General features: G+C 35.3%; 3 protein-coding genes across 3 annotated transcripts; 1 reads left to right on the top strand and 2 right to left on the bottom strand.

Annotated features, from left to right (window-relative positions):
- Nucleotides 1–345: 345 nt before the first annotated feature.
- On the bottom strand, nucleotides 346–717 carry LOC111897048 (uncharacterized). Its single transcript, XM_023893022.1, has one exon. The coding sequence runs from the start codon at nucleotides 715–717 to the stop codon at nucleotides 346–348; it is 372 nt and encodes a 123-aa protein (XP_023748790.1).
- A 17,794-nt stretch (nucleotides 718–18,511) lies between these two features.
- Nucleotides 18,512–19,057, bottom strand: LOC111897047 (uncharacterized). The gene has a single exon (XM_023893020.1). It carries the CDS (start codon nucleotides 19,055–19,057, stop codon nucleotides 18,512–18,514), a length of 546 nt encoding a protein of 181 aa, XP_023748788.1.
- An 879-nt stretch (nucleotides 19,058–19,936) lies between these two features.
- On the top strand, nucleotides 19,937–22,244 carry LOC111897060 (thioredoxin domain-containing protein PLP3B). Its single transcript, XM_023893033.3, has 9 exons — nucleotides 19,937–20,094; nucleotides 20,237–20,361; nucleotides 20,763–20,837; nucleotides 20,926–20,973; nucleotides 21,076–21,218; nucleotides 21,296–21,368; nucleotides 21,464–21,525; nucleotides 21,623–21,720; nucleotides 21,850–22,244. Exons 2-9 carry the CDS (start codon nucleotides 20,278–20,280, stop codon nucleotides 21,954–21,956), a joined length of 690 nt encoding a protein of 229 aa, XP_023748801.1. The 5' UTR covers nucleotides 19,937–20,094; nucleotides 20,237–20,277; the 3' UTR covers nucleotides 21,957–22,244.
- Nucleotides 22,245–27,074: the final 4,830 nt, after the last annotated feature.

Raw genomic sequence — 27,074 nt, 5'->3', positions numbered from 1 at the left:
GCTCTAAGATCAGCAATCGATGGGTCCGTTCCCGTACATTTCCTTCCCCTATAGATATTCCTTTTCCATGAGGTGAAGGGCATGATCTTGTTGGGCCAACAACCTAGCAAGCCTCTCAAAGGCAGTGTCATGCGCAGGTCATGGAGGAGAGGAACCCCCAGGAGATGAAGAGCTCCCGACTTCATGAGAAGATCGAGCAACGCTTGGACCTTCTTTTAAAATTTGACTTTATTCAGGTGTTGGTTGGGCAGGTGTTGCAGCAGCAGCGGTTTATTGAATAGGCGATGCTTGTTCCCTTACTAGCACTCCTAGCCTGGGATCATCTTTTCTCCGTTTAATTGGAGGCTAGGAGGCTTGTGTCAGATTGAGATCACTATCAGATGGCAAGAAAGTTGGAATAGCAACTGGAAGGGGAGGAATCCTTGAAGTTGTATCCATGTCGGTTGAAGGGCCGGCCATTTGAGTTGAAGTAGGAGGCGTTGCCTTGAGAATATCACCAGATCCCTCAGTCTTTGTTGCAGTTTCTGCAACATCATTGATGTTATCAGAGAAAGCATCAAGGTATTCAGTGCTTAACCTTACATCTTTACCATGCTTAAAACCAAAGAGTAGATCATCATTATCATAACCAGTTTGGTCATCACCACTATCCATATTCTCTACATCATCATCATCTTCATCATCATCATCATTATCATCCTCTACAACATTATCCATCAAGCCTCTCTCAAAATCACTTTCATCATCATTTTATGCATCTTCATCTTCATTTGCATCTACATTTGTCATTAGCACATGCTCTTCTGACACGATTGCAACTGGAGGAAGAAGCTCTTCCTCATGTTCGGAAGCAGTGATCACGTCATCTTTAGTTTCTATATGATCTGAGGAGCTTTCAATCTCGGATGCATCACTAACTTCTGCGAATTGCCCAAATTTCACCAATGGATATTTCCCTTGGAACATGAACTCCCTTTTCGATTCCGCTTCATGAGCCCAAAAGTGTTAGAACCAAGAGACTTCACATCTAGGGTTTCTCCGCTTCTTTCAAGTTCCGGATATTTGCAGTTGAATATCAATTGTAGAAACCTTGGGAACATTATAAACTTATCCCTCTTCTTTCCTTCCACATTTCCTATCATTTCATTTAGAATGTACTTTGAGAAGTTAAAGTCGAGACCCATAGCGAGAGCAGCAATGGCACCCGTGTTGAGTAACGAGATCTCGTCAGCACCGGCTCTCCTTGCTGAGATGCAGCTCATGAACACATGATCAAGGAACCTCCAATAAGGTGGAAATAATTCTTAATTATAGGAGGAAACACTCCCTCATAGCCCATCTGCTCAATGATTTCCTTAGTCCGTTCCATGGAGATCTGTGTTGGAAATCCTGGCTGATCATTGATCTGTAACACTTCATGGATGGTTTGCTCATTCACTATGATCTTCTTTCTATTAACAGTCGATTGTACAGAGTCTACACCATCTTCTCCTTTGTGCACAACATCTTTGTTCCAGAATTGCTTCACAAGATCTTGATAAATGATTGGATTGGATGTGAAAGAATGAGCACGGAAACATTTCTTCAATCCGTGAATCATGGACTTGAAGTCATTATGAGTAGTTGGTGGATCCATCAAGAAGGCTGCAAGGTTATGGTTGTAAGAAAACTTCAAATCTGCCATTGTTGACCTGCACCAACCGAGCCAAGTGAGACAACAAATAATTTAATCAATTTCAAGTTAAGTTTTCTCAGTTATCAATTAGTTAGGCTTTAATTTTTATTTTAATTAAGTAAAAAAATGTGTGTATGTCCAAAAGAGGGTTCACGACCGCAAATAGGTTCACGGTCATGAACGCTTCAACAGCCGTGAACGTCTCAATAGTGCCGAAAAAACTTTTTGCATCAATTGACCCTTGAAATGTAGTCGATTTAGTTTAAGTTTAGCATGAGTGTGATCGCTTTGGAAGTACCTACAAGAATCAACAAGCAATTTCGGATGAAAAACGTAGAAATGTGATGAATCAAGAATTGAGAGAGAGAATCCGGATGATAGGTTAACGGCCGCAAACGAAAAGTGAGAGTAAAAGGGATTTCAGCTGTGAATGCTTCCATTTATACTTGGACCATACCCGGTCCAATACCCATGGGCTGCAAACCCAAGAAGCTTCAAATCCAAGCTCAACACTTCAATTTTTCAAAAATAAAACATTTTGAGGACTTAAAAATTAAAATTAAAATAAATAAAAATCTAAAAAATTTAAAAATAAAACTAATTTTGACTAAATTTTTAATTTTTCAATTTTTTTGAAATAATAAAAAAATAAAATAAAATAACATAAAATATCACTAATTTCTTTTCACCAAAGCAGATATTTTTTTTGTGATTTTGGGATCAAAGTTCTGGGACAACCTTAATCTGCTTTTTAGTACCTCCACCTTCATGAGTAAATCTGGTCAATCGTTGGTATTGTAGTCCACTTAAACACGAAAAATTGTGACCAATTTGGACATGATACAAGTGACAAGACTTTTGACCCTATGTTCCTAAATAATATTCCTAAAGGACCATTTAGCTGACGACGACCACGGATATTGTTGTCCACCTAAAGTTAGCAGCGAGATTTATAGACAACCTATTGAATGTTCAATTTTAGATGAACTAGAATGTGTTTCCCGCTTCCTGACATACTCCGGTAATCAAGAACTTCCAGAATACTCCTTACTTTAGATGAGCAGACAAATATTAGGAGGGAAGTCAGATTTAGAATGCATATGTTGTACACCTAGGTCAGATCTTTCAATCACGCAGAGGGATTAACTTATGAATAACTGGATAGAGGGATTGAAAAATAGAATGGTGCATATACTGTGTTCCAGGTCGGATAAGAACTTATCACGCAAAGGAGACAACATATGACTAACAGACAAAAAGAATTTGCATAGATAAGAAGATGCAAAGAAGTAGATTTGCATATGTTGCAATCCAGGTCAAATCTCCTTGTCACGGAGAGGAGGCAACATATGACTAACATAAAGAAAGCAAGAAAATAACTTTCTATAGATTTGCTTTATTGGAATTCCGCAGTCGCTCTATCAGTACCAGAATTAAGGACATGCGTCCATACATCGAGAAAAAGTTACGCCACAGTTCTAGATACAGATAACTTTAGTGTAACCCATAGATTCCCATGTATATCTCACTGCTCAATCTACCCGAGCGTCGTATTGTCGGACCAAACGGAACTATCTAAGTTAATTACTTGTCAAGTCCTTTTAAATGTCAATCTAAACCTAGTCAGGTCCATTTAAATCTTCCGTGCCTACCAGCGCATCGAACACAAAGCCTAAACAGTTCATGATTGGTAGCTTACACAAATCAATATGGCGTGTTATCACTGAGTTGATATCACTTCCCAACACATCACCTGCAGACAGGCTATCATAAGACACTATTTTTTTTATTTATCATTTTTCTGGAAAAAGTAAAGCAAAAATAACAATATTTTTCAATTTTTGAATTTTATGATTTTTGTTTTGTTTTTGTTTATTTCTCCCCCTAAATTTGTGCATAGGGAAGAATGGAAACTAAATGCGCAAATTTAAACTACCTAAAACAAAAATTAGTCCTCAAACGTAGCATTTTTAGAAAACCCTTCAGCACATCAAATCGAGCTTTGTTAAACAGTTTTGTGAACAGATCCGCCACATTATTATCAGTGTGGATCTGCTCCAACCGAATGAACGAACGCTCATAACAATCTATGATAAAATGAACTTTGATGTCGATGTGCTTGGTTTTAGAGTGTTGGACAGGGTTTTTGGCTATTTGGATTGCAGCATCGTTATCGCAAAAGACATGAGTTTCAAGAAATATCAAATTGTAGTCCAACAAGTCATGTTGAATCCAAATGAATTGAGAGCAACAAGCAGAAGCAGCAACGTATTCCGCTTCCGCCATTGAGGTTGAGACAGTTTGTTGTTTCTTGCACTGCCAAGACACCAGACGGTTGCCTAAGAATTGACATCCCCCGGAAGTTGATTTCCTGTCAAGCTCACAACCTCCATAATTGCTGTCAGCGAATGCATATAAATCAAAATCAGATTTTTTAGGATACCAAAGACCCAATTTTGGGCTACCTTTTAGATACCTAAAGATTCTTTTGAAAACAATTAAATGAGAGAGTTTAGGATTAGCCTGACAGCGTGCACACTGGCAGACTACGAATAGGGGTGCAAACGAGCCAAGCTACTCGCGAGCTACTAGAGATCGGATCATTAAAAGCTCGACTCGAAACCAATTTTAAACGAGCCCGAGCCGAGCATGAGCTTAATATTAAGCTTGTTTATTAAACGAGCTCGCGCTCGAGCTCAAGCCTATGTCACTAAGCTCGATTAGGCTCGCGAGCCTAAAGAGCCTTTATATAATATAATTTATTATTATGTATATATATTAAAATAAAAACATATTACGGGAATTATGAATTTAGGGTATTAGTAAACAAGCTTTTTAACGAGCTCGAGCCGGGCTTAAGCTTAGTTAGGCACGTCAGATAAAAACAAGTCGAGCTTGAGCCCGAGCCGAGCTTGTATAATTCTTTACGAGCTCGATCCGAGCTCAGTAAAAGAAAACTCGAATCGAGCCGAGCTCGAGCTCGAGCCTCATATAACTTAAACGAGCCCGAGCCGAGCCTAGCCAGGCTCGGGCTCGGCTCGGCTCGTTTGCACTCCTAACTGCGGACATGATGTTAGGTTTGCTCGCAGTCAGATACATTAGGGATCCGATCATCGATCTGTACTCTGCCTGATCTACGGATTCACCTTAAGGATCTGGAGACAAAAACGGTCCTTCAACCATCGGCGTCAAGGCAACTTTGGAGTCTTTAAAGCTGAACCTCTCAAGCATGTCTTCAAAATATTTTCCTTGGTGTAGAAGGATTCTGGTTGAACCTTGACGGACCCGCAACCCCAAAAACATGGTCATTTCCACCAATGAGGTCATCTCAAATCTCTTCTTCATAATAGTCTCGAACTCGGTGCACAACTTTGGACTCGTTGAGCCAAAAATGATGTCATCGACATAGATCTGAATAAGAATTATGTATCCATCCACATGCTTGATAAAGTGCGTCTGATCAATCGTGCCTCTAGTATAACCATGCTCGAGAAAATGATCTGTTAGGGTAGCTCACCAGGCCCGAGGAGCCCAATGCAACCCATACAGAGCCTTGTCTAATTTGTAGACATGATTTGGAAACATTGAGTTGACAAAACCAGGAGGCTGTGATCAACATAAATTTCTTCTTTCACGACTCCATATAGAAAGGCAGTCTTAACGTCCATCTGATAAACTGTGAACCCCATGTAAGAGGCATACGCCAGAAAGATAGGAATAACTTCAAGACGCGCTACAGGAGCAAACACTTCAGTGTAGTCATGCCCTTGAATTTGCCGAAACCCACGAATGACCAGACGGGCTTTGTTTCGCACTATCACCCCATAATCATCTTGCTTGTTGCGGAACACCCAACGCGTGTCCAAAGACTTTTTGCCCATTGGCAGCTCAACCAATTTCCAAACCCCCAATTTCTCAAACTGATTAAATTCCTCATGCATAGCATCAACCCAACTAAGCTCATTCACTTCCATTTCAACGTTCTTTGGCTCGATCTGAGAGATGAAGCAAGAGTAGAGACATGTGTTGACATCTCCAATCTGGCTCCTCGTTTTGACTCCGTCGCCTAGTTGACCAATGACGTTTTCAATCGGATGATCGCGTTGAAGTCTGGTGGGGATTTCATGGCTGATATCATTGAGTGTGATAGGAAGGTTATTGATGTTGATAAGTTTGTCATCTGTTGAATCATCCGCCTCAGACGATCTTGAACCGTAAGAGGTGTTTTCCACGTACTCATTTGCAATCGGCTCGGGAAAGAGAAGCTCCATGAAAGTTTGAGTAGCAGCAGAAGTATCTCTGGTCATGAACTCTCTTTTACCAGGAGTGAGTGGAGTGGTTTCAGTATCAAGAATGATTCTTTGACTAGGTGAATCTGAAGAAGTGCTTGGAACAATGTCATCCACCCTAGGAGTCGTAGAAGGCACCGGAGGTGGTCTGTATACAACATCTTCCTCTTCATCTTCAATCAAAACCTTCGAACCTGAGCAAGAACCTGACACATCATCTGAAAAAAACATTAAATGATTTCAAAAAAGCAGCGTAATCAAATAACCAGTTAGGACCGACTCGGGCGTCTGTCTCATTCTCCTCCAGCCAGCGCACGTCGAAAGATTCAACAATCTGTTTGGTTTTCTTGTTGTAAATACGATAAGCTGTACGCGCTACATATCCCACAAAGTAATAGTCATCAACCTTCAAGTTGAACTTGGGGTTGGAATCTAAGTGAAGGAGGGTGCAAGGACATCCAAGAATTCGGAAGTAAGCAACAGATGGCTTGTGATTATACAAAATCTCATATGAGGTCTTCATCTGGGATTTGTTGATCAGGACACGATTCTGGACGTAGCAGGCAGTGTTGATTGCCTCTGCCCAAAAGAAGACCGGAAGTTTAGAATCACAGAGCATCGTCCTTGCGGCGTCCATTAGAGTACGATAGCGCCGATCAGCAACACCATTTTGTTGAGGTGTGCGAACAACACTGTAGTGACGCATTATACCCTTTTTGGCACAGAAAGGATCTAGAACAACGTTCTTGAATTTCGTGCCATCATTCGTTTTGAGCGCCTTCACTTTCTCATTTGTTTGATTCTCAATCATCACCATAAACTTCTTGATCAGATCAGCAATTCCTCTCTTGTTAGATAAGAAGAAAAACCAAGTGAACCTTGACTAGTCATCTATCACAACCAAGCAATAGGAGCTCTTGTTGATGCTAAGAACGTTGACCAGACCAAATAAATCCATCTGCAACAATTGAAGAACCTTGTTGATTGAGTTGAGTGCCTTTGGAAAATGGGGTTTGCGATGATGTTTTCCTTGTGCACACGCCACAAATTTTTCAAAAGTAATAAAGTCTTTGACAGGGAGACCACGCACTATCCCGTTTTTGGCAAGACGATTCTGGTTTTTGGCGTTTGCATGGCCGAGTCGACGGTGCCAAAGCATGACATTGTGCTCAGAAACTTTAGAGAAGAGACATGTAACTTGCTCCAGGATATTATGATTCATGTCTATGATGTAGGAATTTCCATCCCTCGTTGATTTCACCAAGATCCAATCTTCCGGGATGATAATTCCAGGTTTCAAGATAAGGTATTCTTTATCTGTGAAGTGAGTTGAGTAGCCTTTGTCGTAGATTTGAGAGACACTCAATAAGCTATGCTTTAACTCGGGAGCATAGTTGACGTTCTCAAAGCTCAACACTCCATTTGTAACATTTCCTATGTGTGTGATCTTTCCGCCTTCTCTTCCCGCGAAGGAAACATAACCCCCATTGAAATTTTGAATGTCATGCAACTGGGATATGTACCCTGTCAAGTGTCTGGAACAACCATTGTTGACATACCAGGGTCTGACGACATTCCTCCGTAGTTGTTCCTTAATAGTAATTTCTTTTATATAGAACATTAAGACACTGTATTTTTATTGTTATCCTATTAAGACATTAAATGCACTTTGAATTTCAAACTTGTTTATTTGTCGTTACTTTTTATATCATACTAGTTACAGTTGTTTTTCTTATCAAGTTATTGTTATTTGGACCGGTGGACCGGACCGAACCGTTTTTTTCGACCCCAGGCCGGTTCTCGGTTCTAGGAATCCATCCCGGTCCGGTCCGGTTTTTACCCGTTTAGAACTGGTTGGACCCGATTTTAAAAAAAATTGTAATCTGTGAATTTTTTTTAAACAACCATAACTCATCCGTTTTAAGTCGGATTGACACGAGGTTTTTTCCAATGTTTAATTTACTGTTTGTAGATGAATTTAGACTATAGTTTTGTTGATTTTGGTATTATATTCAATGAGTTACAGTCTTTCAAAGTTGAGCTATCAAAGCTGAAAATTTTCAGCTTTTCAGCAACATTTTTAAAACTTTGTAATCTGTGAAAATTTTTAAACAACCATAACTCATTCATTTTATGTCGGATTGACACGCATTTTTTTTCAAAGTTTAATTTACCGTTTGTAGATGAATTTAGACTATAATTTTTTTGATTTTGGTATTATATTGAATGAGTTACAGTCTTTCAAAGTTGAGCTATCAAAGCTGAAAATTTTCAGTTTTTCAACAACATTTTTAAAACTTTGTAATCTGTGAAAATTTTTAAACAACCATAACTCATTCTTTTATGTCGGGTTGACACACGGTTTTTTTCAAAGTTTAATTTATAGTTGTAGATGAATTTAGACTATAATTTTGTTGATTTTGGTATTATATTCAATGAGTAACAGTCTTTCAACGTTGAGCTATCAAAGCTGAAAAATTTCAGCTTTTCAGGAAGATTTTTTAAAATTTTGTAATTTGTGAAACTTTTTAAACAATCATAACTCATTCGTTTAAGTCGGATTGACCTGCGATTTTTTCCAACATTTAGTTTACAATTTGTAGATGAATTTAGACTATAATTTTGTTGATTTTGGTATTATATTCAGTGAGTTACAATCCTTCAAGGTTAAGCAATCAAAGCTGAAATATTTCAACTTTTTAACTATTATTTTAGACTATAATTATGAATTTTATGTATCTTTGAAAGATAAATCATATGAAAGGGATCATGATGAATTTGATTTATATGTTAGTTGCTTTTATTTGGAAAATTAATTTTGCAAGTTATAATATTCTAACATCAAGGTAAATTAGTTAATGCATGAAATGGAAATGTAATCATTTTTACAAGTTATATCGTATAAATCCAATAACATATTCGTTTTAACGAGTTCTATCAAACCCAAAAACATATTTTAACGACTTGTACTCTATGCAATTAAAGTTGTACCGGTCCAAACGGGTCCAAGAACCAGAAAACCCGGACCTGGACCCGGACCCGGACATGGACACGACTCATCCGGTCCAGTCCATGGTCCACAATATTCTCAATAACCGGTTCGGTCCAAATGCTCACCCCTACTATAACCATTATACTTTCTTTTATAGCATTATGTTTATATAATCAAATATTATACTTTTCTAACCAAAATTGTTAAAATGTTATACTTCTACCTTTTTCTTTTCTTTTAAGTCATCACACTTTGCAAATATAAACATGTTTGATTTTGGTTACCTCTTATAAGTTATACTTCCAAAAAATTTCTCTTCATTTATTTTTTTGTATTTTCTATTTTCATGTTACGACCTTATATACTGAAATTACGACCATTTAGGGCATTCTACTTTTAATTATTTTCTTTTTTTAGTTACCATGTATGTATAGCTTTGTAACTTAAATTTTCTAACCATTGTAGTTATATATATATATATATATATATATATATATATATATATATATATATATATATATATATATATGTATATTACTATTAAGACACTTTACATCTGTAACGCCCCGATTCTCGAATACCAATTTATGGTTATGAATTCTCATGAATTCAAGATCTACTTGACGAGTTGGTTGCGTGACTCGTCGAGTAGCAGCGGGTTTGGGCCACGTGTTTAAGTGACCAACTCGCCGAGTCGGAAGAGTGACTCAACGAGTTGGAGCCGGAGGGTGAAACCCTAATTTCTGGGGTTTGGCACCCTATTTAAGGGATCATTAGCCTCCCTTAGTTCCTTTGCAGCCTCTTGAGAGTCCAGAAACCCTAATTCGTGTGTGTGCTCCATATTAGTGTAAATTTCAAGCTTGGAAAGAAGACCTTGATGCAAGAAGCTTGAAGTTCAACAAGTTGGGGGCAAGAATGTTTGTGGGTCTGAAATCTATCTCAGCTAGCTTCATTTGAGGTATCAATTCATGATCTTGGCCTCATTCCTTTCTAGATCTCTTTAGATGAAGTTAGGACTTATTGGCTTGGTTATGAAGTTATTCTTGGGTATAAGCTTAGACCTGAAGTTGTAACTTCAGATCTGAACTCTCTTTGATTTGTAAGTCCATAAAGCTATCAGCATTGGCAAGCATGAACCCCTCCTTAAGTGTAAAACCCCATTTCAAGCTTGGTTTAGGCATTTTGAGTCATTAGAGCCTTGCATACACGTAAAGTTTGCAACTTTACATGATAAGCATGCCTTGGGAACTTGGATCTGCAGTATGGAGCCTTGGAATGGCTTAAAAAGCATCTGTATGGATGAAGGACTGAAGGGACTCGGCGAATCGCATGGTACTCGATGAGTCATATGAAGATGGTCATGAACTCGACGGGTTGGATGAACAACTCGACGAGTCTGGTGAAGATTGCCTTGGGCTCGGCGAGTGGCATGGTGACTCAGCGAGTTGGCAAGTTATGCAGGGAACTCGATGAGTTGAGGTCAACATGGACTGTTGACCTTGAGAGTTGACTTTGACCTTGAACCAAGGGTTGACCAGTTTGACTTTTGAGAGTAATTGGTAAGCGGATATTTATGATTTCGTGGTTCAGTCCGGCATTGCAAGGTGAGTTATCCTCACTATACTCAAGGGTTTAAGGCACCAAAGTCGGCCCTTTGATTTGTTATTTAAAATAGTTACTATTTTGATATGTTAGCTCGGCATCCCGGTAGATAGGATGGTTATATGCTAGTATGATCGGTTAGATAGGTATCCTGGTAGATCGTGTGTGGCTATGCTTAGTGACCTATAGTTTGGTCTGACTGTTGGAGTTTGGAGTAGTGTTTCGGGAGCGTGATTTCGTGGTTCAGTCCGGCATTGCAAGGCGAGTTATCCTCACTATACTCAAGGGTCTAAGGCACCAAGGTCGGCCCTTTGATTTGTTATTTAAAATAGTTAGTATTGTGATATGTTAGCTCAGCATCCTGGTAGATAGGATGGTTATATGCTAGTATGATCGGTTAGATCGGTATCCTGGTAGATCGGATGTGGTTATGCGTAGTGACCTATAGTTTGGTCTGACTGTCTGTATGTTAGTTGGAGATTACCTGTTATATGTGCACATGATCGAGCAGTAGTGGAGGGTATCCCATCCCGAGGATGATAGGGCCCAAGTATGTTGCCTTGTAGACTGTTATATGATTATCTGATATAGGTGAACATGTTTGATTGATCGTATGTGGGCAATCCAACCCGATGGTTGTGGGACAAGAGTATTCCATCTCGATGATGATTGGACTCATCGTATGTGGGCAATCCAACCCGATGATTGTAGGCCGAGAGTATTCCATCCCGAGGATGATTGGACTCATAGTAGTTTGGCATTCCAACCCGATGGTTGAGGGCGTGGGGTATTCCATCCTGATGGATGATTGGACCCATATTAGTTGTTGTATGTGTAGTTGTGTGGGCATTCCAACCCGAAGGTTGTGAGCCAAGAGTATTCCATCCTGAGGATGATTGGAATCGTAGTATGTTGGCATTCCAACCCGATGGTTGACTAGACCCATAGTAGGCTGTTCATTGTTGTATGTGTATGGTTGTGTGTATGGGTATTTTAGGGGTAACTCACTAAGATTTCGGGCTTACAGTTTCAGTTTATTGTTTCAGGTACATCACGAGATCGTGGCAAGGCAAATGCGTGATCGTACAGCTCCTCACTTTTTCTAACTTTGTTTATGGGATACTCTGATATGATACACTTTGAAAACAAGTTTTGTAATGGTTAACAGTTTTGGAAATATTTTGAAAGTTTTAAATTGGCTTGAATTCTATAGGTGTTACAACATCGACTTTCTAACCAATTTTAGAATTATATTTCATGTATAACATTTCTTTATAAATTCCAAGCTATTAAGACTATTTATTTACCCTTCTTAAAACACCGTACTGTAAAAGTGTAAACTTATTTGGTTTTGCTTACAAGTTATAGCATTGGACCTTCATTTTTCTACTAAGACTTAGTACTTTGAAAATAGAACCAATTATAGCATTATACTTTTCATTATAACATTATACTTACAAAATTTAACATATTAAGATAAATTACTTTTACTTGTTTTTTATAAAGACATTTTTCTTTGAAAAACTAACTAGTTGTAGCTTGAAATACTAAACTTTTTCCATTTTTATAAATCTAACTAATTAAGACATACTTTTTTTTGTATTAAGACATTGTGATTAAAAAATCTAAACTTTGATTTTGGTTACTGTGACAACCCGAAATTTCCATTCGGTCAAACCATAAAAGTCAACCTTCGTATCATAAGTCAATGTCATTATTTCTTATTTTTAAGAAATCTAAAGTTCGTTTGATTATTTTAATATTATTTTTAAACGAACGGGTGAAAGAAAGTGTCGTCTCGGGTTTTGATTTTTGAAAACCGCAAACACTTCGCGTATTAGAAACACCCGACCAAACTTTTATGTTTTGGGTTTAGAAATCACCCAAAACCGTGAACTCATGCCTATGTATGAGTTTACTCCCCAAAAAGTTAGTCATTTGTGTTTACTCCCCAAAAGTCAAAAGAGAAAACTCCAAGAACTCTTTCAAGTATCATCCAAGATTTAATTCCAAATCTTCAAAGTTGCAAGTGTTCTAACCATTTCAAGTTAGTAAACACTTAATCTAATGTTTGTGCATCTATTCATCCATTCATTTATGTATTTTGTCTAGATTTTCCAAAACACCAAGAACACCAAGAACACACACTAAGTGTTTTTGGTCTTTTATCACAAATCAAGCCTTCTAATAGTAAGTGCTTCTATCCTTGTGTGATTTTAAGCTAGTATTACGTTTAAACATCAAGAAAATATGTCAAGAACACAAGACTTGAGGTGTTCTCGGTCCAAGGAGATGCTTGGGCCGTAAACACCATAAAAGACACCAAAGTGTGTCTAAGCCTCAAATCTAAGTCCTAGTTGATGTATAAACCATCCTTGACATGTTTAAACCCTTCCTTATTGTGTTTAAGCCTAGAAAAACATCAAAGACCATCAAATATAGGTGTTTATGGTTTGGGGATCTCCCAAAACCGTAAACACCCTAAAGTGGGTTTAAGTTGGTCATTTTTCTTCCTTAGGCTTAGAAACTAGCTCATACACTTACCAATTTATGTTAAGGGATTGAAAACATGGCTATACCCTTCCTCATGAGGTTTTACGGTAGTAAGCCCAAAGGGAAAAGTCCATGAGACCGTAAACTCCTCCAAGGAGTGTTTTTGAGGTCCTAGTCCCTTCCAAAGGCCAAACCACTTAGTAGAATTGCTTCCAAAGGCTTGCTAAACCACAAAACAACACCTAGTCATTAGGACTAGAGTTTACGATCGTAAACTCTATAGTTTAATGCCGTAAAGTCTTTGAGTTATGACATCAAAACCGTAAACTCCAAGGGGGTTTACCCTTGAACCCTAAACACCCTAGCTTTGCTTTACTAAAACTTGGATGCAATCCTTGTGATCCTTAACACTTGAAACTAAGTGTTTTCAGGTTCTAGAGTTTCCTAACTTATTTTATTAGTTGTAATTTGACTAATTAGTTATATATATGTTCCTTATATGATAATTAGGCTCGTGCGTGTGTACAAGTCTTCATTTGTCACCTAGCACCATACCCGACTCTTCAATACAATCCACTCACCCCATGTGAGTTCATACCCCTTAATCAATGTTTTAACTGTTTTTAAATGTTTTATGGGGGGATACAAGTAGAAACATGCTAGTTATTATATCAATCACTTGTGATTAATAAACAACATTCAAATGATTGGCTACTCATTAGCCGTTTTACCAAACAGTTTCCTACAAATGTTTTTCATAAACACTTTATGTGTTTAAAACTACTTATTACACTGTACCTTTTATTCTATATGTTTCAATTTAAACTTATTTACAATTGTGTTTCAAACAAATGTTTCCTTATACTTAAACTGTTTTATCAAACCCATGCCTTCAAACCGTTTTATAGATTGATGTCAAGTCGATCTTTTCTTAAGATAATAATTATGTTCAAAGGTTTTACAAAACTTATTTATGCTTTTATATTATAAATTGCATGCCTCTATATGTATAGTTATATAAGAAATGTTTAAAAGACTTAGGAAGGCTATCCACCCTATTTCCTTTTCGCGCTTGAGATGTGGTCTGGTGGGATATCGGGTACTCGTCCGAAGGTCGTTTAAATATTAGTTATATAACATAGGTACATATATAGTCATAAAGGCCCTTCCAGTTCATCCCATGCCCTTGGGTAGCAAGGGTATACATCCATGTCCATACGTACCAGTTAGATTACTAGTAGACTACCATATGGGTAGTTTAGGAAGATACTAGAACTATTACTATAACGCAATATCATACAATGAGTCAGTTCATTCATGAGTCAATACTTGCTAGATAGAGAGCACATACATTACAGTACATTACTATACTTGCTAGATAGAGAGCACATACATTACAGCTAGAACATTATAGTACATTACTATACTTGCTAGATAGAGAGCACATACATTACAGCTAGAACATTACAGTACATTACTATACTTGCTAGATAGAGAGCACATACATTACAACCAGAACAGTTCATTACATTACATATACATAAATACGTTGACAAAATTGTGATCCTGTATCGGAGCATGACTTCAATGTCATGGCCCGAGTTGTAGCCAGAGTCTCTTGAAGGGAGAGTGTGAGTTTGCGTATAGATCTATATTGGATTGACTATCCTACACCTTGCTGCTAACTACAGCCGGACCTGCAGGTATGCGGGTGCCAAACGTCATTTCTTTTTACGACCATACTTATGTCGTTGTTACCAGTCAATAGTATGGTGCAATTAATCACATGATGCCTTAATATAAATCTGGTTTAAGGTAGTTAGTACAACATTCTTATAACGCTACATTTCAGTACTACATTAATTTTCCCTATACATATATTTAGTGATCTTTTCACTTAAACTTTAAATGTAAAAACTATATTTTGTTAATGATAGTTACACTTGGGAAAATTACACACTTTTACAAGAAACGAACATTTGGAACGGTTAGGTCTTGGTAGAAGACTACGTTGAGAACAGAGAGGTCTTGGTAGAAGACACCCTTATATAATAGTAGGAATCATAGGGATTTCTAGGGTTTTTCAAACGTTTACAGTTGTTTTACAAACATTTTTATACTTACAGTTCATATACATACAAATTAAGACACTAAAATACTGATGATCTCACTAGCTTTAAAGCTGATACTCTCTTTCAAAATAACTTGTATCCTCGGGTCAACCATAGACAGGTACCGATGCAAGGTTCAGGGAAGATGGTGCTCGATCAAGACACATCTTTCATTTTGATTTATGCTTTAGTATTTATCAGAATTTAACAGAACACACTTGTATAATAATTATATTATTAATGCAATGGATGATGTTGTTGCTTGTTTACTAATTTTCATTGTTGTGATACTGTACATGACGTCCTCCGCCCCAGAACGTTTCCGCTGTTCCTGGTTTTGGGGTGTGACAGTTACCACTTGTAGCGTTATACTTTTATTTTATTCTTTTCAAACTATGTCATTATAATTAGAAAACCTAAATATGTTTTATTTGGTTATTAGTTAATATTATTTTGGTTACTACTTTCAATGTTTTTTTCCCATTAGGAGAATATTTAAAATCTAACCATCTATATAGCATTGTACTTTTAGTTTATTTTTTCTCTTATCAAACACATTGCACTTTGAAAATCCAAACTTTTTTTTTCTTTTTGTTGGCAATTATATTTTTATACTTTTCATTTTTTTTTGTTAAGGTATCATATTTTTTATTTTTTTTTCTATAAAGACTACTTTAAAAAGGTAATCACATAGTGATACATATGTTCAAAATCTAATCTACGCAAACATTATATTTTTTCAGTTGCCTGTTATAGCATTATGTTTTTCTTGTTTTCCTAATTAGACATTGTACTTTAAAAATCTAAAATTTCACTTTTTTCCTGTTTAGACATTAGATTTTCAACTATAGCGTTAAATAATCTCTCTTTAACCTAATTAAAACATTTTACTTTTATTTCTTTCCTCTTAAGAAATTGCACATTGAAAATTTAACCTTTTAAGACATTGTGCTTTTTTATTTTCTTTATCAAAGACATTGGCACTTTGAAAATATAAACTTGTTTTCTTTTGGTTACCAATTATAGGTTTCAAATTTTCTTTTTAAGATTGAGTTTTTAAGACATTGTATTTTTGAAATATTGATTTTGATTACCAGTTATAGTATTATTCTTTCAATCATTGTACTTTTAATTCAAAATCTAAAGTATTAAGACATTGTCCTTGAATTTATAAACATGTTTGGTTTTTGTTACCATTTATAGCATTATACTTTGTGTTGCATTCACTCACATACAACTTTATAGAAAGGGGTAAGATGGGAAATCATCACAATAAAGAGAATTATACTTTCATTTATATCTAAAAATCATAGGTTTATCATATGGCCAAATGACTGTTTTACCCTTTTGTCTCTATTTTTCTTCTGAGAGTTATTTGATGAAATACCAACATCATTATCATTGCCTAAATCTGCAATGATACCAACACCAATTGATCAAACCATACTAGCTAGATTGTTTTTCATCCCTACAAAGATCATTCAAATGAGGCAGGGGCATTTTAGTCTTTTCAAAGACTTCATGCCCTTCACTCAACATAATAAGCTCATCCGTTTGTGTCACAAATCCTTTCCACTGCACACATGGTTGTTTCTTTTTTTACTTAAACTAGAAAAATTGGTCTAATAAGTTAAGCCATACTATCAAGACACTAACTTTTTACCTATTTGCCTTTCTTTTTTCCTTTCAGCTCAATGGTGGTTAATGAATGATAAGGGACTATTTCTGCAATTTCACTCTTATATAGAGACCATTTTTGTAACTTACATTAGCCTTGATCCAACTATTGATTAATATTATATTATAACAAGAAATCAGCCTTACCCCATTTGTATGATGGAACTGGGCTAATTAATGTTATTGTTGTATAACAAGAAATCAAATAAAAGGTTTATAAATCGCCAAATAATTGTTTTCTAACAAACTATGTATTTCTTTTATCAACTCATAGATATCACAAGAAACCAAACAAAAAGAGATTTAAATTTAAGAGCCTTCAAAATCCAAATTGAGATTATTAATATGTAATATCTTTTAGCTAAAACACGGAGCACTGATCAAGTTAGAATTGTAAAAGTCTCTGCAGGATGTTTGATTTTGATTAATAGAAAAAACCCATCAATGTTATCAAATCAAACACAATAATTGGATATTATAATGTCTTTCACTCGGTGGTAGATATGTATTTTAGGGAATTAAGCATGAATATGATATTCTTATAAATATTGCTATTTCTTTTAGAGATAAGCATATGATTTAAGTTGTATATGTATGCACAAAATTAGGCCATTCGACTAATAATGTTAAGATGTGGTGGATAGAGTTAAGAATGTAAAGTCTGGAACTCTAGGGTTTTAACTGAAAACATTTATAGACTTGTCTTTTTATTCAGCATAATTACTTAATTAGTATGAAACATCATTTTTGCAACAAAGTTCAAACTTAAAGATGTATTTATAAAAAAATAAGAGAAATAAAATTGCTTTATACTTTTTATGCCTACAAATGTTCCTACCCAATAAAATTATGACAAGTGTCATCATTCCATATTTTTTTAACTAACTCAGTAAAGCTATATTAAGAATATATCAAATAAAATTAAATTAAATAGTGATTTGTTATAATTTTAATGGATATGAATAATTGTAGGAATAAAAGGTAGGAAGTAGTTTAATTTCTCAACAAATAATAATAATAAACCGAAAGTGCGATGTATGTCAACTACAAGGTCAATTTTTATGATTTATTTGTTATATATATGTGAAATACAATCTAAGGCTAGAGGGAATGGTGCCACCGAAACTACACTCCTTTCACCGTCACATAAGTGTCACGTCATTTTTTACCACAGTAGTGTGGTTTCTTGCCACAATAAAGGAGTGATGCCACACTTTTATTTTATTTTATTTTATTTTTTGTTTTTTTTTTAGCTATTTTAATTTAATAAAACTTCTTTTTTTTAACAAAAAAAAAACATAATTTTAAAAAGACAATATTTCATTAATTAAAAATACAAATACCATACATTGCTTAACTTAAAAAAAAAACCTAAATTTTTTTAAAAGCATATTAAAAACATAAAACCTACAACTTATTAAAAAAAATCACCAAACGATTAAAAACTTTTAAAAAAACTAGAGATTAACCACGATTTACGTAACGTTTTTTCACATCCTACTTCATCGCCAAAATAACTTGAAGCTCGTTCCCGGTCATATTCGACGTGTCCATCGCTAGTATTCGCATGTGGCTCTCCCTTTGTTTCCAAAGCTCTCTTTCAGAAGCAATTTGCAAAATCTTGTCCGTTCTATCTTTTATACCCTTCATGTCGGCCCTCATTTCTTTCAACTCATATGAATTTGACGCTTTGCCTTTGCCTTTGCTTTTTTGCTTTGTCTCTTCCCATTGGTCGGGAAGGTGGTGAAACTGGAATCGATACATCTTCATTCAGATCAAATTGAACATGAGCATCTGATGTAGTGTGGTCGGACTCACTTGTTCTGCTGCGTTTTAAACCACTGTCGATATGCTCATATGATGTTTTGCTATTTTGCCATTTCTTGTTATCTTTCACAAAATTCCAAACTTCAAGAAACTTAAAAGCCTTTAGATTTTCTTTTTGATACACTTTCAACGCTTTCTTCAAAATCACTTCATTGTTTTCTCCACTTTTCCATTGGCGTTTCATATAGTTATACAAATCATTAAACAACATGATTTTCTTGTTCATCTTCCCCCATTTGGAGTACACTTGATGTTTTGAACGATATTCTCCACACTTCATTCCTTTATGGAACCTATGTAAAACGCGAATCCAATAGCGGTCATGCTTTTGGTCTTCTCCAACCGTCGCATCTTCTGAAATATCGATCGAAGATTGTGCCAACACTAACATTTCGAGGGGTTCCCAACATTTAGCCTACACCTTCTCTTTTCGTTTAGTTGCTGCTCGAGTGGGCTGAGCTTTTGTAACGAATTCCAGTTTGGAATCAGAAACGACCGTTTCTGGTTGTGTTTGTTGAACAAATTCAGGTTGAGACAAAAAATCAAATGGATTAAAATCTGTGTCGGGTTGTGGTAGTGGTGGTATTTGTGGTAGTGGTTGCGTTGGTCGTTGTGGAAAATACGGAAGCATACCGCCGTAGTGGTAATACGGAGATGAAAAAATTGGTTGATCATATGAAGGTATTCGGGTGGTGGTGTTTCTAACGGGTGTTTTTTCTTTGTTGGGCCTTTTGGAAGAATACATTTTCAACGAGGAAAAGAGTAAAGATTTTGGTTGAAGGTTGTGTAAATAATGGATATATATATATATATATATATATATATATATATATATATATATATATATATATAGAGAGAGAGAGAGAGAGAGAGAGAGTAAAGTTTAAAAAAAAACAAATTCAATCAATGGACCGTTCAACGTTCAAAAAGGGAATCAAGCACCAACCAATCACATGCGGTAGTTCTTTCTAGCTGTAGTGCGGTCAAGACCGCACAAAACCGCACCCAAAGGGCGGTGTTTACTATCAACGAACGCGGTTCCAAACCGCACTTCATCCGATGAGCCTAAGATGCAGTTTTGTTTGAATATTGCAATGTCAAATTCCAAAGTAAATCATTATTATAACGATTAATCAATAAACATAATAATAAATCGATGTTCTAATTATGAAAAGAGAGAAAAAAAAAATTAAAACCGTGTTTTTATATCTTCTGTTGGGATGCGATTTTCTTCGGTAAAATCAAAATTGAAGTAGGGAAACCAAAGAGTAGAAGGTTAAATGTTTTTTATTTCATTCTATTTCATCTCATTGTTTTTTAAGAGGTCTGCAGAAGAAGTTTGAAAGACATTCGACCGAAGGACCAAATTTCAATAGTTTGAAAGACATTCCGTTTTCAGAACTTCTCTCACCAAATCTGAGATCCGTGGTAAGATTAGGTTCCATACTTATCTCCGATTCAAAATCGATAGGCGTACTGTAATTTCAACATTGTTTTCAGATCCTTGTATCCCTTGTAACCTTTGATTTATGTGCCGATTCATGATGTTCTTACTCTTCGAACTATGTAGGATTTCTACAGAGATAAAAGAAGTAATTAGCGTCTGTAGACATGGATCCCGATTCAGTTAAATCGACTCTGCAGACTCTAGCGTTTGGAAATGTAATGGCTGCAGCTGCTCGTGATTATCAGAAGGTATTTGTATTTCTATGTCATGAAGTTCAAATTCTCTTACGATATTAATTTTGCTTTTTTTTTTTCAAACACTAGATTTCATTGTAGGGTTTGTAAACTGAGATTGAGATATGTTTATCAGAGTCCAATTGCAGTAGTTTGTTTTTCCGGTAGTTTACTGTAGTAATGAATTTTATGTTTAGCCCAAAAGATCTCTATTTTGAAGCTAAAAACTAGTAATTAAAAAATCATATTTGGACTCTGTGAAGAGAATGCTTAACATATTTAACATTTGTATTGAATTTTATAAATAGTGAGTTATTCTGCTCCTTCACATTGATGAAGGATGAGTGATTTTAATGAATGTTTTGCTCCTTCACATTGATGAATAGAACTCATGTATCTATTTAATTCTCTTATAGGAAGTTGCAGCTCATGAAAAGGCACAATCATCATACTCTGTTAATGAAGAGGTTGATCTAGATGATTTGATGGATGTAAGTTGCAAATGCATGTTTATTGTATAACATATGTTTTTAATCAAATTCTTCATTTTAATTCCACTTTTATGGAACTCTATATCAGGATCCTGAGCTGGAAAAGCTGCATGCAGATAGGATTGCAGCTCTTAAGGTTGTAATTTGATTATTATAATGCAAACACAAGTACAAAATGAAATTTGGAAAGTCTTTTTAAGTCTCATTTGCCTTTTATTTTAATTTTTTGTTGGAAAAGAGAGAAGCTGAAAAGAGACAATCATTAACGAAAAAAGGGCATGGAGAGTATAGGGAGATAACTGAAGGAGACTTTTTGAGTGAAGTCACTACCAGTGTAAAGGTGATTTGCCATTTCTACCATCGGGAGTTCTATCGCTGCAAGTAAGTGACCATTTTGCCCTTTTAAGACTCCAACAAACAATTTTCACCATATACTTTCTTGATATCTGTTATTATAGGATAATGGATAAGCATTTGAAGTCTCTTGCAACAACTCATCTTGATGCCAAATTTGTTAAGCTAGATGCAGAGGTTTGTTATTATCATTATTAACAACAATTTTTTTTATTTTTTTTTTATTTTCTTCACATATATATGTTTTTAACATTTTTAAATACCACATACAGAATGCCCCATTCTTTGTGACAAAACTAGGAATCAAGACATTGCCATGTGTCATATTGTTCAGGTCAGATATGTTTGTTTATTATTAATTCTATTAGTGTCAATTTTCCTTTTTTGCGTTATATTTAATGGGATTAAAAATTCAACTTTTTTTTTCTCAGAAAAGGAATTGCAGGAGATAGGCTTGTTGGGTTTCAAGATCTTGGAGGAAAAGACGATTTCAGCACAAGGAAGTTAGAAGCTTTATTGATCAAGAAAGGTAACATTTTTTTTTTCTAAAAGTTCCTGTACTTTAAAAAAAACATTTATAAAAAGGGGAAAAAATGGGTTAAATGAAAGTAGGATGCTATATAAAAAAAATGAAATTATGATGTTATGTGTTGTGTAGGTATAATTGAGGAGAAGAAAAAAGATGAGGATGAAGAAGCTGAATATGACGAAAGTAGACGTAGGACAGTTAGATACTCTGGAATTCATGATTCCGACTCTGAATAATTAAAAAAAAAAAAGAGAAACTAAAATGACTATTTCTCAAAAGTATTAATTTTTCCAAATCTTATATGTTGTATATGTATAATTAAATGTTTGCAAATTTTAAGTATGGTGTGTTTGCATTTAAATAGTTGCTATATCTAGTTCATCATCAAAATGTATGTGTATGTATTTGATGATGACAAGTTGATTAAACTGACTCAATAGTTGGTTAGTTTTGTATGGATTGAAACGGTAATTTTGTAATTTCTTGTGGGAAAAAAATGGAAATTTGATGACTCGATTCTTATAGTTCGAATTGTCTTTTCTCATCTATATCAACATATTATTTATTTAATATATTATAAATTTTTGGAATATTATTTTTGAAATAAAGGCAGTTTATTATATGTTATCTATGCTTTTCATTAAATTTATCACATTGCTAACATGATGGGATAAGCTGGTTCACATTGATGCGGACCAAATATGTATGGATCGAAACTTATCACTTGAATTTTGATTGATTACAAATGCAATTTCAAGTCAAAATAAGATCAAGCAAGCAATACAATGCAATAGTTTTTTTTTTTTTTTTTTTTTTTTTTTTTTTTTTTTTGGGTTATAAATATGGTAGAAAATCGTTTATCAAGTGTATCGATACATAAAACAGAATTTTGGAACCCAAGACTATTAAGTACTAAAGCCAAATACATTAGAAATTCGATGCAACCTGTTTTTGCTTTTACACAAGTCATACCAAGGTATAGTAAGACATGCATTTATTGATGTATAAAGATAGATTTTTCAATGTAGATTGCCTTGATAAGATGTTATAAAAGAGATACGAAAGTAAGGTGTTCTAAAATGAAATTTGAAATGAATTCAGTTATTTCAACTATGCTATTATGAAAATATAAAAATAAAATGCCTTAATAAGTTGCCATAAACCAAATATGAAAGTAGGATGTTGTGCAATGCTATAATACGGATATCAAAGTACAATGCCTTACTTTTATTTTTCCTATAGAGACTTTATAGTTTGAGCATCTAACAAATGATAAGATTACACATTCAAAATGTAGCCTAATAAGATATTTTACTTTTATTTTTTCTTGTTATGATGTTGTACATTATAAAACTAAACTTCTTTGATTATGAGTTGTTGGATGTATAAAGTTCATATCTTGGTACTTATTCTTCTAAATTCAAGTTTGAGGTCATATTTGGATGGTTTTGGCCCCTTCCATGGATGCTCTTGGAGTTTGAGGAACTTATTATGCCTAGTATGGCTCCTCTATGGTTTATATGTTCTGTAGAATGGAGTCACCTTGTGTCCATGCACAAGTTTTGGCTCTATTAAGGACTTAGGATTGTAGATCCAGTTTTAGAATGGAGTCCTAATGGATAAATTTGAAAACTTTATCCATTAAGTCATTGAAAAGTAGATCTGAAGTTTTGGGTTTAGATCTCTAAGGATTAAGCACTTAATGAAGAGAATGACATTCTGTCAGATCCCACGATCGATCCGATCCGAACTTTATTCATTTTGTGTTTATTGGTGTCGTAACCGATCCGGACCCCTATTTGAAAATTAAAATGCTCTAGAACCCTCTCCCAAAATGCATCTAGCCTTTTGTTGATTTCCGCGTACTTTATCTTTAGAAATATCGACATATGCCGTAGCCAAAGCCAACTCTTCACGTTCCACCAAGTTCTTTCGCTTTTGGTGGTGTGTATATGTAACACCTCAAAATTTTCAAACTTTAAAATGCTATGGTTTTAAAAACATTCAGGAATTAACACACATTTAAAAAAAACGGTCCCACAAAAACATTTACAAAATAAAAACATTGGGTGTTACCATTAAGCATCAATACTGTCATAACATACAAATAAAAATTACATGAATACAATAAATAAGGAACTTAACAAGTTCCACTCTATTCTCTATCTCATAACTTCTACTTCTATCTATCATTTTTCTCCTTAAATATAACTTGGGATACGTGACATTAAAAATGAATACGTAAGCCAAAAATGTCTCGTGAGCTACGCGAGTTTTAGATCATAAAACATTTTCAATTATTTTCAAAGAAAACTCCTTTCATACATACCATAAAGCATTTTCAATCATTTACATGAAAAATCATTTCATACATAACATAGCATATCATATCATAGGCATCATTTCTTATCTTATCTTTCCATTAGCTTCTTTTCCATTTCCATTTCCATTTTCCATTTCCAAGACCAAGGTGGAAAGAACAAATCAATTCACCAAAGCATCATATTTTCGTTTCCAAGACCAAGGGGGAAAGAATCCCTCATGCATATATGACATATAATTCATGAAGGGGAAGGTACCACCCTAGTAGGTTCCTCTAAACTTCTTATGAGGTGTCATGGCTCATGCAGTTTTCATTATTTTTTTACTTTCTTTCCTTTTTACTTTCTTTTTAGCTTTCACTTTCCACATTATCAATACTTATATCATCATTTATAATAGTGTAGGTTACTAGTAAGATATACTTTGAAAAGACATTTCCCATATCAAATAATAGTTTTTTTCCGAAACATTCTTTTCTTTCAAAAATGTTCTTTCCTTCAAGGCATTCTTTCAAAACATCATTTCCAAAAGAATTTGACACTTTTATTTCAAAGACAAAATTGCAAAAATGGTCCCTGTGGTTGGAAAATTTATGTACTTTTGGTCCAAAACGAAATGTTGGTGCACCACTGGTCCAATTTTAGATACATTGTGTGGTTTTGGTCCCTATGGTTGTACTTTCTTGTGTTTTTGGTCCACATCCCACCTAAAATGACTAATATGCTCCTTAAATAATTATATTTTAATTTCTTTTATTTATTTTCTTATTCTTATAATAAAATAAAAAACAAAAATAAAATAAACCCACCACTCTCTCTCTCTCTCTCTATGATCCTCCATATCAAAAAGAAACCCAACTCGTTCTTGAAGGTGTTCTCTATCGGATCAATATTGCAGGCTTCATCATCCCATGCTTCTCCTTCGCACCTCCAATAACCACCCTTCACATATGTTTCTTCGACGACCATCGTGCCACCGTTACATCTGAACACCTGTAACAATGTGACATCCCCAAAATCTCGGCCAGAAAAGACCGATTTTCATTTATGCTTTTAAATATTTTCAGAGTAAATCCTTTTGATTTGAAAGAGTTGCGGAATTTGTTCCCAAAAACAAAACATGATAAAACAATGTTTACCAAAGCATTTCATAAAAGAAATGTATTTTCATTATAATCAAAACTCGGGGTGTCATGTTCCGATACAGACCAATAAGCATAAACGAATACATTACAAGTCATTTAACAAATATAAACATATGCAGACTTGTAAACAAAACAACTTGATGGTTCATCCATCTCATGCCCTTCCGCTACTTCCTGTAATACAATTTAAAACTGAGAGGGTCAGGCTTGGGAGCATGGTGAGCATATAGGGTTTTCAACCCACAATAAATATCATATTTAATTTTCACCAACCAACAATAACCTAATTACCCATTCCCGTTATTCTCACTTTATGTCCCTAAAACAACTAACACAAGGGACCTAGTCTAAGAATATTTCATCGGGGCTACAACACATGCTTCGGGGGTACCTCAGCAATATAAGTCAAATAAGGCAACCATGAGGGGGATGGAGTGCAGCGAATGAACACCCAAGTTCATTAACACCTACAGGTGGCGAACCTGCTAATGTTTCCACAAGACTATCTAGAAAAGTATGTGGTCGTCATCTAAACTCCGCTAGATGACTAAATCAAACAACAACGAGGCCTCTCATCTGTTTATTACACACCAACTATCTACCCATGTTCTACCCAACATATTAGTAGATGAAAATATACATTTGTATACATAGTTTAAAAACCTGTATAGCATGCTTTGATCAACACATATATCACATATCAGATGAGGAACACACACACATAACACATATCTCATAGAGAATAAATCATATCTATGAGGTAGAAGAAAGTGAATACACATTCACACACATAACCACAAAATTATACACATAATACGTATTCCGTATAAAATAACTCATAATTATGCGATAGAAGAAAGTAACTACACACTCACTCTTATAAACAACAATATACTTAATACACTCGAACCAAACTTGTATTATTATCGTGTTTATGAAAGGTAGTATACACTCACTTGATCAGAAGATGATCGGACAACACTACGACTTGCAGAAGTAGTAATCCTCAGCAGATCTGGAAGATCTCCTCGAAAATCGAACTTCTCGCGGGCAGAGCTTCGACTCGGAAACCGCACTTCTCGGGATCTTCGGGATCTCGGGACTTGCCTCGAGGCTCGGGAATATTACCGGGGCTTCGGGATATAATCGGCACGCAAAACGAGGCAAAGGACTAGAGAGAAGGAAGAAATTTTGAATGAGAAATGAGCTGCCTTCGGATCCCCTTTTATAGTGCTGGACCCTCGCATGAACGCGGGGCGTATGCCTGTAAGCGGGGCATACAGGGCTCCGAAATCGTCACTGCATGCGTCATCCGAAATGTCGACACTCTTCGGAGTACGCGGGGCGTTCTTGCGTACGCGGGGCGTACGTCGGATTGGTCCGGTGACTGGGCTTCGGATAAGGCCGGATTTTTTATTTAAAAATAAATACAAATTAATTAATAAACTTCGGAAATTCATAACTTCTTCATACGAACTCCGTTTTCGACGTTCTTTATATCCACACGAAGGTGAGACTACGCTCTACAACTTTCGTTTAGACTCCGTCGGCTAATTTTGAATTTATTTTTATTATTTATTTTTAATAGGCCGTGACAGACAAACTTCGTTATAAATTCATAACTTCTTCGTTTGACGTCCGTTCTCGCCTAACTTTTTATCGCTTCGACACCAACAATGAGATCTTCGATTCTCATTTAGATTGCTTCGGCTAAAAACCCCTCGATCTCAAATCGAGTAAAACAGGCTGCGTACTGCTAAGTCGAAACTTCGATAAATCATAACTTCCTCATACGAAGTCAGATTTGGGCGCTCTATATATATTTGGAAACCTCGTTTCAACTACTACAACATTAATCAAAGATATTAAGTTTATTTTACACTTAAAT

Source organism: Lactuca sativa, chromosome 5, assembly GCF_002870075.4.
Source record: "Lactuca sativa cultivar Salinas chromosome 5, Lsat_Salinas_v11, whole genome shotgun sequence".
Taxonomy (NCBI): Eukaryota; Viridiplantae; Streptophyta; class Magnoliopsida; order Asterales; family Asteraceae; genus Lactuca; species Lactuca sativa.
This window is presented reverse-complemented; position numbering and strand designations above follow the sequence as displayed.

Excerpts from the sequence above, each read along its gene's own strand:
- LOC111897048 (XM_023893022.1), bottom strand. The coding sequence starts at position 717 with ATGGATAATGTTGTAGAGGATGATAATGATGATGATGATGAAGATGAT.
- LOC111897047 (XM_023893020.1), bottom strand. The coding sequence starts at position 19,057 with ATGTTAGTGTTGGCACAATCTTCGATCGATATTTCAGAAGATGCGACG.
- LOC111897060 (XM_023893033.3), top strand. The coding sequence starts at position 20,278 with ATGGATCCCGATTCAGTTAAATCGACTCTGCAGACTCTAGCGTTTGGA. Across the intron at positions 20,838-20,925 it reads ATCTAGATGATTTGATGGAT|GATCCTGAGCTGGAAAAGCT; the intron begins GTAAGTTGCAAA and ends ACTCTATATCAG. Across the intron at positions 21,219-21,295 it reads CGGGAGTTCTATCGCTGCAA|GATAATGGATAAGCATTTGA; the intron begins GTAAGTGACCAT and ends CTGTTATTATAG.